The sequence below is a fragment of the Ipomoea triloba genome, chromosome 13 (assembly GCF_003576645.1).
Source record: "Ipomoea triloba cultivar NCNSP0323 chromosome 13, ASM357664v1".
In the NCBI taxonomy this organism is placed as follows: domain Eukaryota; kingdom Viridiplantae; phylum Streptophyta; class Magnoliopsida; order Solanales; family Convolvulaceae; genus Ipomoea; species Ipomoea triloba.
In genome coordinates, this window is record NC_044928.1 from 22,292,771 (window position 1) to 22,308,570 (window position 15,800).

At 32.4% G+C, this 15,800-nt stretch overlaps 1 protein-coding gene across 2 annotated transcripts in view; it reads left to right on the forward strand.

Annotated features, from left to right (window-relative positions):
- The window catches only part of LOC116003031 (pentatricopeptide repeat-containing protein At4g38150-like), a 36,183-nt gene extending 30,446 nt beyond the window's left edge, over nt 1-5,737 (forward strand). The window contains exons 5-6 of one of the 2 annotated variants that reach the window (XR_004094589.1): nt 4,204-4,389; nt 4,495-4,634. Coding sequence is in view for 1 of the 2 variants with exons in the window: in XM_031243214.1 (XP_031099074.1) it covers nt 4,399-5,445 (1,047 nt within the window). In the remaining variant the exon portion in view is untranslated. Of the gene's footprint in view, nt 1-4,203 lie in introns of both variants that reach the window. The other variant, XM_031243214.1, reaches the window with a different exon arrangement.
- Nucleotides 5,738-15,800: the final 10,063 nt, after the last annotated feature.

Here is a 15,800-nt window from a genome sequence, read left to right on the forward strand (position 1 = left end):
AAGCCTGTAAACTAAAAAAATTCTTTAATAATATTAAACTCTGGGCCCTTAATATGGCACAATCGGGCTGCAATTGGTTAGTAAACAAATGAAATAAATAAAGGAAAATGATTTTTTTTTTTAAAGGCAAATGACTATTTTAGTTCCTCAAAATTTGGTAGGCTATGTTTGGCAAACCTAGCTGAAAAGGTAGCTGAAAGCTGAAAAGTAGCTGAAAACTGAAAAGCTATAAGCTCGAAGCCGAAATCTAAAGAGCTGTTAAGCTAGCTGTTATAATTAAAAGTGTTTGATAAAATTAACTTTTTGATAAGCTGATAAATGTAAAAAGACTAAAAAGGACATATTCGTACAATTTAAATAGTATTAAATTTAAATAGGTTTGTTTATATATTAAAATACAAAATAATGAAATCAATATATTTTAATAAAATATAAAGTAAGAATATATATTTGAAAACATATAAAGTAAAACAAAATGTTTATAATTTATAAAATTAGTTCATACAAAAATCAATGTTCAAACACAAATTCAAATTGAAATTACAATCAAACATATTGAAGAGAAAAAGTCAAAAAGGTTTTAATTGGGAAGGGTAAATGATGTTATTTCTTTAAAATAATAAGGTTAAAGATGGAAAAAAAGTTATGAAGCTATTAGCTTATTTTGAAACGCTATCTTAGGTAGCGTTCAAAAATAAGCTCTTATTTTAAGCTACTAGCTTATTTTAGGAACATTACCAAATAGAGCTTATAGCTTATTAGTAGCTTAAAATAAGCTATAAGCTCCTAAATAAGCTTTGCCAAACAGAGCTGTAGCATATATAATTAAAGGACTGATCTAACCACTATAACATAATTGAAGGTATAAAATGATTATTCTCCCAATAGATAGTTTGCCGCAAATTATGCCGTGGACCTAGGTCCACTTTGCAAGGTGGGGTCTAATACGACGCCGTTTCACTATATATCTTTTTTTCTTTTTTTTTTTTTAAATTTACTAAACATATAACCCTGAAATGTGTGAATGTGGAGGTTTCAAATTGTGAATATGGAGTATAGAATTTGTGAATGTAGAGTTATGAATGTGTGAATCTGTAGTAGAGTTAACAGAGTTCTAGTTGCCCTGAAATGTGTGAATGTGGAGGTTTCAAATTGTGAATGTGGAGTATAGAATTTGTGAATGTAGAGCTATGAATGTGTGAATCTGTAGTAGAGTTAACAGAGTTCTAACAACTTGTAGCATTGTAATGTGCGAATGTGGAGTTCCCAAGGTGTGAATATGAAGTATAGGACCTGTGAATATAGAGTTTTGAATGTGTGAATGCATAACAATGGTAATATAGTTACTAAACATATAGCCCTGTAATGTGTGAATGTGGAGTATAGGGTCTGTGAATGTAGAGTTTGTGTTCTGTTGCGATGAGGAGCCACCATTAAATTTTTTTATTTTTATTTTTTAAAAAAAATGTGAAACGAGGACCTGGGTCCAATACGACGTCAAGGTGGACCTGGGTCCAAGACATAACTAGTGATAATCTGCCCAACTGGCCTAAGTCAATGGCCCAAACGGATAAATGGCTCCCCAATAAACCAATTATTATTATGTGGACCATGATTTATACAACTATGTTGACCATATTATCAAATACGTAGTAATATACTTTTAGTATACAAATAATATATTTTTAGTATATTAAAAATGTATAGTACATTATTTGAGTACTGAAAGTACATTATTTTATATAATGTAAATCCAATATACAAATAATGTACTTTTAGTATATTAAAAATGTACTCTTTATTATGGTCTACACAGCACTGTGTGGGTCACGATCCACACAATAATTAAGGGAGCCTAATATCTTAGTGTACTCTTATTTTTATCCGAGGGTTACAAGAAAAATGTTTATATAAAAAATTTAAGTGAGAGACTAGAATTTAGAAATTCAAGATGTGTTATTGTTCTCATCAAACCTTAATACTAGCATGCTTATATAGTGCCATGAAGATATTGAAAATATAAAACAATAAATACAATGGTTTTGGAAAAAGAAAGAGACACATAGAAAACACCAAGAGACATACAAATATCTTTGAAATATCTCAACAGTAAAATAGTATAAAAATAGAGTTAATTCCACCAAAGGTCCATTGTCTTTGGTGGCAATTCCAAATTTAGTCACAGACTATCAATTTTGCCATTTTACATCCCATACTATTATTTTTTAGACACTTTTATTTTTTTTAAAGACTTTTTCTATTTTTAGTATCGGCATTTTTGTCTCTTCATATTTTTCTTTTGTTATTTTTGATTCCAACAAGTTTAATTGGTTTAAAACTTTACTTAAATTCGGTTGAAAAATATGATTACTAAAAATTAGATGTTATTTAAAGTCTTAAACCAATTAAACCGGTTCGAATATGAAAAATAACAAAAGAAAAATATGAAGAGACAAAAATGCCCTTACTAAAAATAGAAAAAGTCTTGAGAAGGACTAAAAGTGTCCAAAAAATAATAGTATGGGATGTAAAATGACAAAAATCATAGTCTGGGACTAAATCTGAAATTTCCACCAAACACAAGGGACCTCTGGTGGAAGTAACTCTATAAAAATATTACTAAGCATAAAGAACAAATTTAAAAAGTTTAACAAAAAAGGTTAAAGAAAATAGAGTCATTTCCATTTTTGGTCCTATTATTATTGGGGCATTGTCAATTTTAGTCCACTTCATTAATTTTTGCCACATTACGGCCAATCTTATTTAGTTCTTGCCACTTTTAGTCCACCGTTAAAATTTTCGTCAAATAACCGTCCAAAATAGGGATATTTTGGTCTTTTCATGATTTAATCATCTCCTATACCCTTTGTAATGGTCTTCCTTACACATTTTCATCCAATGAACAGGTCCGGCGAAAGCCATGGCTTTGTAATGTGGCTCACATGGCTTTGTAAGGAGATACCAAAGCATGAAAAGACCAAAAATACTCCTGTCTAGGACGACCATTTGATGAAAATTTTAACGATGAACTAAAAATGACAAGAACTAATTAAGACTAGTCGTAATATGGCAAAAATTAATTAAGTAGATTAAAATTGACAATGCCCCAATAACAGTATGACAAAAAATTGTAAATGACTCAAGAAAATATGTAAAAGAATAAAGTGATACTCCTTGCGTAGTGAATAGTTGAATATTTTAAGAAAAACGCGACCCTAATATTTCATTCCATCTTCCTCAGCCCTCACCATATACTCCGACGCCGGAACGCCAAATTTTATGCCAAGAAGAAACTTGAAGCTAAGTGCCATTGACGGTACGTCCTATCTTTCTCTTCTTCATTTCTTCGATCGCATGCAATTTATTTCCATCTGTACTGGGTGGGTTTGGCTATATTTGTTGATGATAGGGTTTTGGCGGAGTTTGATTGTGCCTTTGAGTAATGGCGCGGTTTTTTGTAGTTCGATTGGAATCAAAATTCTTGCCAGTGCCTGTACAAGTAAAATTACATGATTTGCCCTAAATTTTCCATCCTCAAGATTTCAAATTCCTGATTTTGAATCCTTGTTTAAGCCGATTATAGATATATTATGTCTAAAGGGCTAGTTTTCTGATGGTAAGGAAGAGAGTAGTGGCATTGTTACTAACAAAATTAAAAGCATTGATTAGACCAACATAGCTAAGTTGGTCAGCTGTTCGATTTGATAACTACAGTGTTACAAGTTTCACTCTCAATGGGAGTAGCCTATTGGCTTCTTGGTTTGAGCTACAAGCTAGGTTGGTTTACCTCCTTGTCGGCTAAGGTCCCTTGGAAGCTAGGTTGGTTTACCTCCTTGTCGGCTAAGGTCCCTTGGCGGGGTTGTTGGTTTACCTCCTTGTCGGCTAAGGTCCCTTGGCGGGGTTTTTGGTTTACCTCCTTGTCGGCTAAGGTCCCTTGGCGGGGTTTACCGGTGCACTCCCTTGAGTAGTGACTGCTGATTTCCTTCGTCACCCAAAAAAAATTAAAAGCATTGGTGATGGTTCTCTGGCAGCTATATGTTATTCAAATGACTAATGAGCGCATAGTCATGGTACCTAAGATTAGGTTTTTGCTTATAGATAAACCAGTGAAGCATTTATTATGTTTCTAATGTATGTACTAATTCATTATCCTGCTTCTCTGTTCCCACATATGCTGTCTTACTCTTTCTGGTTTGCCTGCAGACAAAAGAAGCATTCAAAGAGTGAGAAGAGTATTTCCATCCGTTTGGTGTCACAGAGAGTGGTAATCTTCTTGGGTAAAAGCCATAGAAGTTTCTGCTACCTGGTTGGGCTGTACTTTGGAATGCGGATAATTTAACCTTCCCGTATTCAGTTCAAAGAGTTCGTAACGTGGTCAAGACTTTGCAGGTAATAGACATGGCAGCATTGCTGAGAATGAGAGGCAGCAGTGTTTACTCTAAACATCAACATAGTCTTTCCTTCTTGCTGAATGAATCCCTTTGCTGTGTTCAGCTCTTGAAATTACGCTCATTCTGTAGTTCTGTCAAATTTGATGATCATCAACACTACAATAATACTCCCAACTCTCCTAACCCAAATACCCCTCAGTCAAACTTTTCTCCTCCTGAGCCTATACCCAATAGGCCATTGAGAGATGAGTCTAGAAGACCCCCGTTTATTCCCCGGGGCCAATGGCAGGCAAGGAGGCCTTCTGCTAGTTTCAACCGATTTGATGGGCAAGATAGAAATCAGAGTCCACAGGCTAGTAGTGGCGAAGATTTTCTCAAGAGATTTCAGCTTGGATTTGACCATGAAAAAAGCGACCCAAATCATACCAATCCTCTCAAAGGAGAGAGTACTGAGAGTTCTGCTGAGGAATCACCACCTCCACTGCAAGATGCAGATGAGATATTTAAAAAAATGAAAGAAACTGGGTTGATTCCAAATGCTGTAGCAATGCTTGACGGGCTTTGCAAGGATGGATTGGTTCAAGAGGCAATGAAGCTCTTTGGGATTATGCGTGAGAAGGGTACCCTTCCGGAAGTAGTTATATACACTGCTGTAGTCGAGGGGTTCTGCAAGGCTTATAATCATGATGATGCTGTGAGAATTTTCCGAAAAATGCAAAGCAATGGCATTATTCCTAATGCTTTCACTTATAGCATCTTGATCCAGGGGCTTTGCCAAGGAAAGAGATTGGAGGACGCATTTATGTTCTGTCTGGAAATGTTGGAGGCAGGACATTCACCTAACTTAGCAACGTTCATTGGTTTGGTTGATGGGTATTGTAAGGAGAAAACATTGGAGGATGCCCAAAACATGATTCAAACACTGAGGCAAAAAGGCTATTACCTTGATGAGAAAGCTGTTAGGGAGTACTTGAACAAGAAAGGACCATTCTTACCATTGGTTTGGGAGGCAACCCTAGGCAAGAAAGCTTCACCCAGGCAATCTTTGTTTTAGTTATTTTGAATGCTTGGAAGAGTCTCAATACTTTTCTTCCTCCACCCCAATTTCCATGTGTTCACACATTTTGCCTAGTTGGACAGGTATTGGCTGTTAGCAATTAGCTATAAGTCTAGAACATGTATGCAGCCACTTAAGTTCAAGAATGTCACTGAACGAATGTAGTTAATGTGGTTGTAGTTAGTTATGCTTGGAGTCTCATCAGCCACTAATATCATTATTTCCATTTTCCGAACTGAATTGAAGGTCCTGGAGAAAGATTATATGCAAACTAAGTAGTTGTTGCAAAGACTGCAATATGGCCAATGTACAATAGTTCATTTCCTTTTGCAGAAAAACCTTTTGCAGGTTGGAGTGGAGAGGAGAGCCGAGAGTATGAAGGACAAAAAGAGGACGGGGGCATTTGGTAAATAGTTGTTGGCGGATAATTGTTAGCTGGGTTACTGGGTTTGATTAGTTGATAGTATTGGCTTATTGTAGAAAGATATTTGGTAAATTAGTTGTTAGCTGGTAGCTGACTATATGCAAAATGACTTTATCAAAAAGCTAATCGAAAAAAATTGTGTGGGTGCAACTGTTGAGCCAATTTGTGGACAAATCAAGGGACAGTCATCTGGCTGCAGCTCACATGGTTGCAGCTCACAGGGTGTTGAGGTACCTTAAAGGTTCACCTGGAGAATGCCTATTTTATTCTTCAAACCCTCATTAAGCTGCAAGGGCTTTCTGATTCAGATTGGGCAACCTGTATAGAAAGCAGAAAGTCCATAACTAGCTATTGCATCTACCTTGGGGACTTTTTGATCTCATGGAAGATTAAGAAACAAGCAACTGTATCTAGATCATCTTCAGAGGCAGAGTACATGGCATTAACAATTGTAAACCTCGCAAACTCTCATTTTGCCTTAATGAAAAATTTTCTTCACTTTGGACTATCAAACCAAATCTATCCAAACAAACCAAGGACTTGTGCACACTTGAGTCAAGAATAAGTAAGACCAGTGGGTAGGGGTGTAAACGAATCGAATCAAGTCAAATACCTTACTATTCGATTCAAATTCGACTATTTTAACAACTATTCGTATTCGTATTCGATAAATATTCGAATCTAAAATTTTATTCGTATTCGATTCGACTCAAATATTTGAATTCAAAATGCCTAACTTATTATTTTTTACATGTTTTCCAATAAATTAAGATAAAATGTAACAAAAATTTAAATTTAAATAACATAAAATTTTCTATTAATATACTACTATACTAATATTCTATTAATATACTAATTTTTAAAATTTTTAATATATATATATATATATTCAAATATATTTGAATATAGTCAAATCAAATATATTCTGATTCGTATTCGAATTCGAATAAAATTTGATTCGAAATATGTATTCAAATTCGGATTCGAACTCGAATCAAAATATTCGAATTCGAATCACGAATCGAATTAAAAATATTTGATTTGTTTACATCCCTACCAGTGGGTCAAGAGGAGCTAGCCTTGAAGAGTTATAAATGAGAACAAGTTTGGTTCAACTTGGTTACACCTAAGGGATAAATGAAGGGTGAATGTGGTGGAATATGGAGTGGGGGTGTAACTAGTGTCTTTATCATCGCATGGTCTCATGTGTGAAGTGTGTGTTGAGGTGTGGCTCTAAACTCTAAAAATTGGTAAGTGTCATTTTTAAGAAAAAAATAGAAATTCAACATAAACTCAACATAAAAAGTGAAACAAAATATAAAAAGTGAAACAAAATTCAAGAGATGCTAAGATTGGATACAAATACTTTGAAAAATTGCCAAGATAAAACATTCAAACAAAAATTTTTGCACTACCTATTACCCATTTCATCCCTTCCCCCACACTTAAAATGTTGCATCATCCTCAATGCAAGAGCAAAGAAAACACAATAGGGGGTATAACTGCACAAGTATGAAAAGAAGAAGAGAAAAATGGGACTCCCTTAATGAATCTCATGCATGAAGTAGGTGAGAACTATTATGGGAGCTCAACGATGTAAAATGTTGTATGGATGTTATTGATGGGGCCTAAGGAATATACACATTCAACAATCATAATGAGCAAATGGACAGTAAGAAAAAACAACATAATATGTCACAAAGATAAAGAGAAGAAAGTTTAGTGGCAAAATCCTAAATTAGAGCATTAGAGTTAAACAGACCAAAATAAAAATAACTAGAACTAGAAATGTGAAAAATTAAACAAAGATAAAAGTCTTTAAAAAATCAGTATTTTCTTACGTGCGTTGCACGGAATGAATTTTGTTATAATATTTTAAGAATATTTAGATCAATATATAATTATATAAATTATAATATCGAATATTATATTGTGCAGTTGATGAAATTGGTTGGATCGATTATGTTTTCTGATATTATCCTTGCTTGAATTCGAGCAAATAATTGCCCAATTATCCGTACGATACACGAATAACATATTTTGTTATTATATATTTAAATAATAAAATTAAAGATAAAATTATAAAAAAAATTCTAATATTGAACGTGTACATTTATTTGGTTAGAATATTATCAATTATGCTATTATAATGGCAATTGTATTATAGAAAACCATATAAAATATTACCAATTATGCTATTATGTTATTACTTAAGTAATATGTATTTTATACACGGTATAATATTATTATGTTAATACGTGAATATAGAAACACTATTACCAAGTTAATTTTTCATTTTACATTTTCTTACCAAATAAGCTTTATTAATTATTTGACCAATAAAATATTTAATTAATTGACTACACAAGTTTGGGCGGGAAAATGAAATAGGATGATTTTACTTTTATATATAGTATAGATTAAATATATTTCCTCAAAATCGATATTCATTCCTTATCCTATTTTATTTATTCATATTTTTAATAGACACAATTTAAGAATGAATATATATATATTCTATATTTATTGTTTCATTTCATTACCAAAAAAATAAAGTTATGTCTTTTAATGTACTTATTATTACCCCCTCTATCCCATTATATTTTGCACTTTTTTTTTTTAAATGCCTTTTACTTGCATTATTTACTCTTCATTGTGAAAATTAATTATTTTTCTTTAACAATAATATCAATTCGTATATACTAAAATAATTATTATTTTATATTAAATAATAGTATTTACAAATATAATTAATCAATTTTTATATTAAATAATAGTATTTACAAATATAATTAATCAATTATGATTCACATAATTTTCTAACAGTAATCTTACCAATTAGGCAATTATATTATAGAATACCATATATAATATTACTAATTATGCTATTATGTTATTACCTAATTAATATGTCTTTTTTACACGGTATTATGTTATTATGTTTTTTTTTTGAAAAGAGTATTATGTTATTATGTTAATACATGAATATAGAAACAATATTACAAATTAATAGATATTGTTAATTTTCATTTTACATTTTCTTACCAAATAAGTTTTATTAATTATTTGACCAATAAAATATTTTATTAATTGACTAAAAAAGTTTGGGCGGAAAAATGATATAGGAGGATTTTACTTTTATATATAGTATAGATTAAATATATTTCCTCAAAATTGATTTTCATTCCTTATCCTATTTTATTTATTGATATTTTTAATAGACACATTTAAGAATGAATATATTCTATATTTATTGTTCCGTTCCATTACCAAAATGTCTTTTAATGTACTTATTATTAGCCCCTCTATCCCATTATATTTTACACTTTTTTCTTTTTAAAAAAATGCATTTTACTTGCATTTTTTTTGGAATACTACTAACTCTATTACAATGCAGTATCTGTTCATAACTACTTTCTCAACCTATTGAAGCACAAGAGTTAGTATTGCCTCCACTGAGGCTCGAACCCACCACCTCCCGCATTTTACTTGCATTATTTACTCTTCATTTTGCAAATTAATTATTTTTCTTTAACAATAATATCAATTCGTATATACTAAAATTATTATATTTTATATTAAATATTAGTATTTATGAATATAATTAATCAATTATAATTCACAGAATTTGCAAATAGTAATCTTACCAATTAGGCAATTATATTATAGAATACCATATATAATATTACTAATTTTGCTATTATGTTATTACCTAATTAATATGTCTTTTCTACACGATATTATGTTATTACGTTAATACATGAATATAGAAACAATATTGCAAATTAATAGATATTGTTAATTTCAATTTTACATTTTCTTACCAAATAAGTTTTATTAATTGTTTGATCAATAAAATATTTAATAAATTGACTACAAAAGTTTGGGCGAGAAAATGATATAGGAGGATTCTACTTTTATATATAGTAAGTATAGATTAAATATATTTCCTCAAAATTGATTTTCATTCCTAATCATATTTTATTTATTGATATTTTTAATAGACACCATTTAAGAATGAATATATTCTATATTTATTGTTCTGTTTCATTATCAAAAAAATAAAGTTATGTCTTTTAATGTACTTATTATTAACCCCTCTATCCCATTATATTTTACACCTTTTTTTAAAAAAAATGCATTTTTCTTGCATTATTTACTCTTCATTGTGCAAATTAAATATTTTTCTTTAACAATAATATCAATTCGTATATACTAAAATAATTATTATTTTATATTAAATATTAGTATTTACAAATATAATTAATCAATTATAATTCACAGAATTTTCTAACAGTAATCTTACCAATTAGGCAATTATATTATTGAATACCGTATATAATATTACTAATTATGCTATTATGTTATTACCAAATCAATATGTCTTTTCTACACGGTATTATGTTATTACGTTAATACATGAATATAGAAACAATATTACAAAGTAATAGATATTGTTAATTTCCATTTTACATTCTTACCAAATAAGTTTTATTAATTATTTGACCAATAAAATATTTAATTAATTGACTACAAAAGTTTGGGCGGGAAAATAAAATAGGTGGATTTTACTTTTATATATAGTATATATTTTTAACATATTTCTTCAAGAATGAATATATTTTATATTTGTTGTTCTATTGTATTACCAAAAAAATAAAGTTATGTCATTTAATGTACTTATTAGTTATTATTACCCCTCTATCCCATTGTATTTAAACTTTTTTTTTTAAATATGCATTTTAGTTGTATTATTAACTCTTCATTGTGCAAATTAATTATTTTTCTTTAACAAGAATATCAATTCGTATATACTAAACTTATTGTTATTTTATATTAAATATTAGTATTTATATATAAATATATTTAATCAATTATTATTCACAAAATTTATAAACAATAATATTATCATTATATTATAGAATACCATATATAATATTACGAATTATGCTATTATATATGTTATTACCTAATTAATATGTCTTTTCTACACAGTATTATGTTATTACGTTAATACGTGAATATAGAAACAATATTACCAATTAATAGATATTAGTTAATTTCTATTTTACATTTTCTTACCAAATAAGCTTTACTAATTATTGACCTATAAAATATTTAATTAATTGACTACAAAAGTTTGAGCGGGAAAATGAAATAAGAGGATCTTATTTTTTATATATATAGTATAGAAGTATAGATATCAAAAGCAAACAAATTAGAAATGGTCCTTCATCCAAATCAAGAGTTAAAATCATTCATCATCTAACTTTTTTTCTTTTACAGTCACATGTTACCAAATTACTCTTCATCCCAATCTAACTTTTTGACTTCAGTTTTTTTTTACCTAATTGAGTCCTTTGTTAGGATATCTTGTTAATTTTTCTTCGATTAATACCCAATTTAGTCACCGACTATAGTAGTTTTACGAAATTTAGTCATCCACTATAGTGATTTTATCTAGTTTAGTTTTCGACTATATATAGTGAATTTTTTCGATATAGTCATTGATTCTAACAACTGAGGACTCAATTAGGTAAAATCACCAAAGTCTAGGACCTAATTAAGCACAAAAAGGCATTTAAAAATAAATCAAGAAAAATCACTATTGTCAATGACTTACTAACTCTGTGAAAATAACATCTTGAACATTTTCCACCATTACCTCAGTGTGACACTATCAATTTGGAGGCACTACCATTCTTAGAAAAGCTACCATGATACAATTAGCCTGCTTCTTACCTCCTCACCCATCCCATCTCACCTTGAGCCTTTAGAGCAACTTATTTTGGTGATTTTTTTATTATGTTGGAAGAAAGAGAATGTGATGTAGTAAAATAGAGAGAGAAAGAGAGAAAAATGTTATTGTAGAAGAAACAATTTTTTAAAAGAAGAACAATAATAAAGCTGCATAGTTAAGAATCACACATGGTGCCCAATGATCGCTTGTTCTTCACACGCTAGGTGAGAGATTTGAATACATTAAGAAATTGGAATAATAAAAAAAGACATAAAAGAAAGCAATAAAGTGTAATACCCCGTATTTTATTAACATTATCCTAAGGCGTTGACATTCCTAAGTTATGATCTTCAGATATTTCAAAAGAATTTTTATAAGTGAGTATAGTTGTTATTAAGCTGCGAACCTACGTACCAGTCACGAACCGAGAAAATTTTAAGGATATAGATTCAGTTCGAATTTTCTAGAATTTGGATTATTAAGTATTATACGATTAAGCCTGAATTTCTAGTTAGTTCAAGAAAAATTTCAAATGGACTGTAAGGGATAAGTTGTTACGGACTCTGTACCTATATTTAGCGGAACACCGAAAAATTCCCAAACTTGGTGATTTGCGACGGGAATATTTTTAGGATAATTTTGGTATTAGAATTTTCCCGAATTAAGTTATAATCCTCCGAACATTCATCTGATTTAAGCATAAACTGGCCAATTAAGTTGTGATCTTCTTAAGGACTCCATAGGGTGTTGACATGTGGCAAGCAAATCTAGACTAAGATTGATCATTTAATGTGGCATTAATGAGGTATGGAGGCAAATCTAGACTAAGATTGGGCATTAAATGTGACATTTATGAGGTATGGCCTAGTTGCACTTGTTACTTGATCTTCAAGAACTAAATCTACACTAAGCACATGATCATCTCTCTCACTCTTCCACTCTCATTTTCGAATTATACACTTAGGGGAAGAAGAAGATAATTATTTTAGCTTAGTCTTCCATTGTGATCCAAGAACTCCTTAGGCATTTCTTCAACTCCAAGAGCTCTACTATAGGTAAGAACTTCGCTTTTGTTCGGTTCAATCCCTCCTAAGATTTAAGCTTAAGATTTATGAAAACATTGTATTATGGTGTTATGTTAGGATCTTTGGTGAAGGAATCCAAGGAAAACACCATCAACTAGTACGGTTTTTAAAGGTTTCTACAAAGGTAAGGAATTCCCTTAAGTTGGAATTAGTCACTTGAATTTGGATAATTGATTTTGGTTGAAACATGGTGTTTTGGAGCTTTGGGAATATTTTTGTATACATGTTCATAGCTTGGATATGCTTGTATATGTTGTATTTATGTCCATATAGGCTTATACTTGTGAAAATAGTGAAAGGAAATCAGGGTAGATTCTGGCAGTAACTTCCGAGATTTACTGGGAAAAATTGGTAAGGTATTTTGACTCCATTTTTTGTAGATATGTAGATCAACAAGTGTAGAACCTACATATAAAATTTCATAAGGATCGGAGTAGTATAAGTATGGTTTTCGCACATTTTTCCAAAACTGGTCCAGTGAGAAGAATATTTCGGACCAAGGGCAAAAAGGTAATTTTCTGTGTTAATTCGTGGACCTATATGACCAAAACTTTTTATGGACATCAAGTACTATGAGTTAGGGTCCTACCATAAAAATTTCAAGTGAAAAAGAGTTCGGGAACTATTTTTACCGGCTCGATCTTTCGGGTGTCGCCAACTGAATCTTCCGGCAGGGGGGTTGGACGCCACACGGACGCGCGCGTCCGCTGCGCGTCCGTAGGCGCCCAGTCTCGGCAGCGCATGCCGAACCAACGGACGCGGTCCGGACGTGCGTCCGCCGTGCGTCCGCTGGTGCGGCCAGCCGCGAGTCCGCGCGACGCGGACTCGTTTTCGACTTGTTTTTGACCCGGTTTTTCCCCGATGTTTTTAACCTTGAGTGTTGCGATGTTTTGAAAGCCTACGGGCATCCGGGTGAATTTTTTTTGAAGGCTCAAATATTATTTTTTGTGTATTTTACTAACTTGGAAAATATTTGCGCTTTGAAAATTATTATGACTCCTATACTTGAATTTCTGTGATATGACTAACACTAACCTAAGTATGTGGGTTGGGGAAGTATACTTGAGTAAGTATATTGGTTATGGAGTCGTGTAATAATAATAAATGTGAGGGAGTCTGTATATGATTAATCTATACTGCAGAGCGAAGTTCCTTCGCTGAGTGAAATGGTGAGGGGTCTGTATGATTAATCTATACTGCAGAGTGAAGTCTATTCGCTGAGTGAACATGTGAGGATTTTGTGTGGTTAATTCATACTGCAGAGCGAAGTCTATTCGCTGAGTGTTGTGTGGATTAAACGTGGATGTGTTGTGTACCCCACGTGTGACTTAAGCGTGGATGTGTTGTGTACCCCACGTGTGAATTAAACGTGGATGTGTTGTGTACCCCACGTGTGACTTAAGCGTGGATGTGTTGTGTACCCCACGTGTGAATTAAACGTGGATGTGTTGTGTACCCCACGTGTGACTTAAGCGTGGATGTGTTGTGTACCCCACTTGTGAATTAAACGTGGATGTGTTGTGTACCCCACGTGTGAATTAAAAAGTGGATGTGTTGTGTACCCCACTTGTGAATTAAACGTGGATGTGTTGTGTACCCCATGTGTGACTTAAGCGTGGATGTGTTGTGTACCCCACGTGTGAATTAAACGTGGATGTGTTGTGTACCCCACGTGTGAATTAAAAAGTGGATGTGTTGTGTACCCCACTTGTGAATTAAAGGTGGATGTGTTGTGTACCCCACCTGTGAATTAATGGTGGGAGTTGGGTACCCCACGGGTGATGTGTGAGAGCTAACTGTCGGGTGTCCTAACAGTTGTGTGGGCGTTGTGTACCCCACGGGTGAATTAATGGCTGTGTTATGTGCCGAAATTACTGACATAATGTGAAATTGCTTGTTGTTAGACTGCTTGCAGGTAGACTGCGATTGCTGGGTAGCGTTTACCTTACCTTATTGTATTACTAATTGTGGTTTNGGGCGTTGTGTACCCCACGGGTGAATTAATGGCTGTGTTATGTGCCGAAATTACTGACATAATGTGAAATTGCTTGTTGTTAGACTGCTTGCAGGTAGACTGCGATTGCTGGGTAGCGTTTACCTTACCTTATTGTATTACTAATTGTGGTTTCGAAAACCTTTGTTTATTTTCGAGTGACCATGGATATCCTTACTTAGCCGTCGCGCTAACTACACTTCATTGTGTCTATTATTAGATGCAGTCTAGCATGGGCTCAGGTAGCCGATGAGCTTTGAATAGGATGGAGGTTGAGGTTGAGATCCTAGAATAGACACCCTGGAAGAATTATGTCCACTTGTATTAAGTTGGACTTTGGATGTATTTTGATGTTGTAAGTTTAGCCTGTGCGTTTGGGTATAGAAGAGATACCTAAGCGTGGCGGTAACACCCAGTTTTCTGCTGGTTAGACGCTTCCGCAATGTATTATATTTTAAGGATTTTGTAATAAATCCAAGATGTGAAAATTGGGTGTTACATAAAGCTTTGCTGAATTTAAGATAATGTATTGCACTTTTTAACTAAGAAATAAAATTCAAACATAAATTAAATGATTGAATGAAACTTAGCCAACTAGTAGGCTAAATATCATATCCAAATACATTAATAAAGAGACAATATAAGATAAATAATCAATAAATTAAATTTATCTAAAGCTTTAAAGTAAGGTCCAAATTGACATCTTCATTCTCTTGGCAGCAACAAAACTTGGTTGCGTCTTCAAAAGGCTTTTCTAATTGAGTCAACAGAGGTAGAGTGCCATTGATAGGATTTAATTCCATTGCTGATTTAAAGTTGTTCCTTTCTGACCTTAAGCGAGGTCCCCCAACACAATTTGATAGCACTCCTTGTTGAGGACGAATAGTAATATTACCAATGGGAAGTTTCTTAGACAATGGTGCAACAATTGCATTTTGGTTAAAAGTGGATTGATATGGTCGGATTTGACCAATTTGTGATCCAAAATACATTGGTGCACCATTGGCTACAGGTGAGAGGACTGCACCTTCTCTTATATGATCTTCAAAATGGTACAGAAGTTGTTTGGTGTTTGCAAAAAGGACATCACAAACTCGACAGAACACCGGC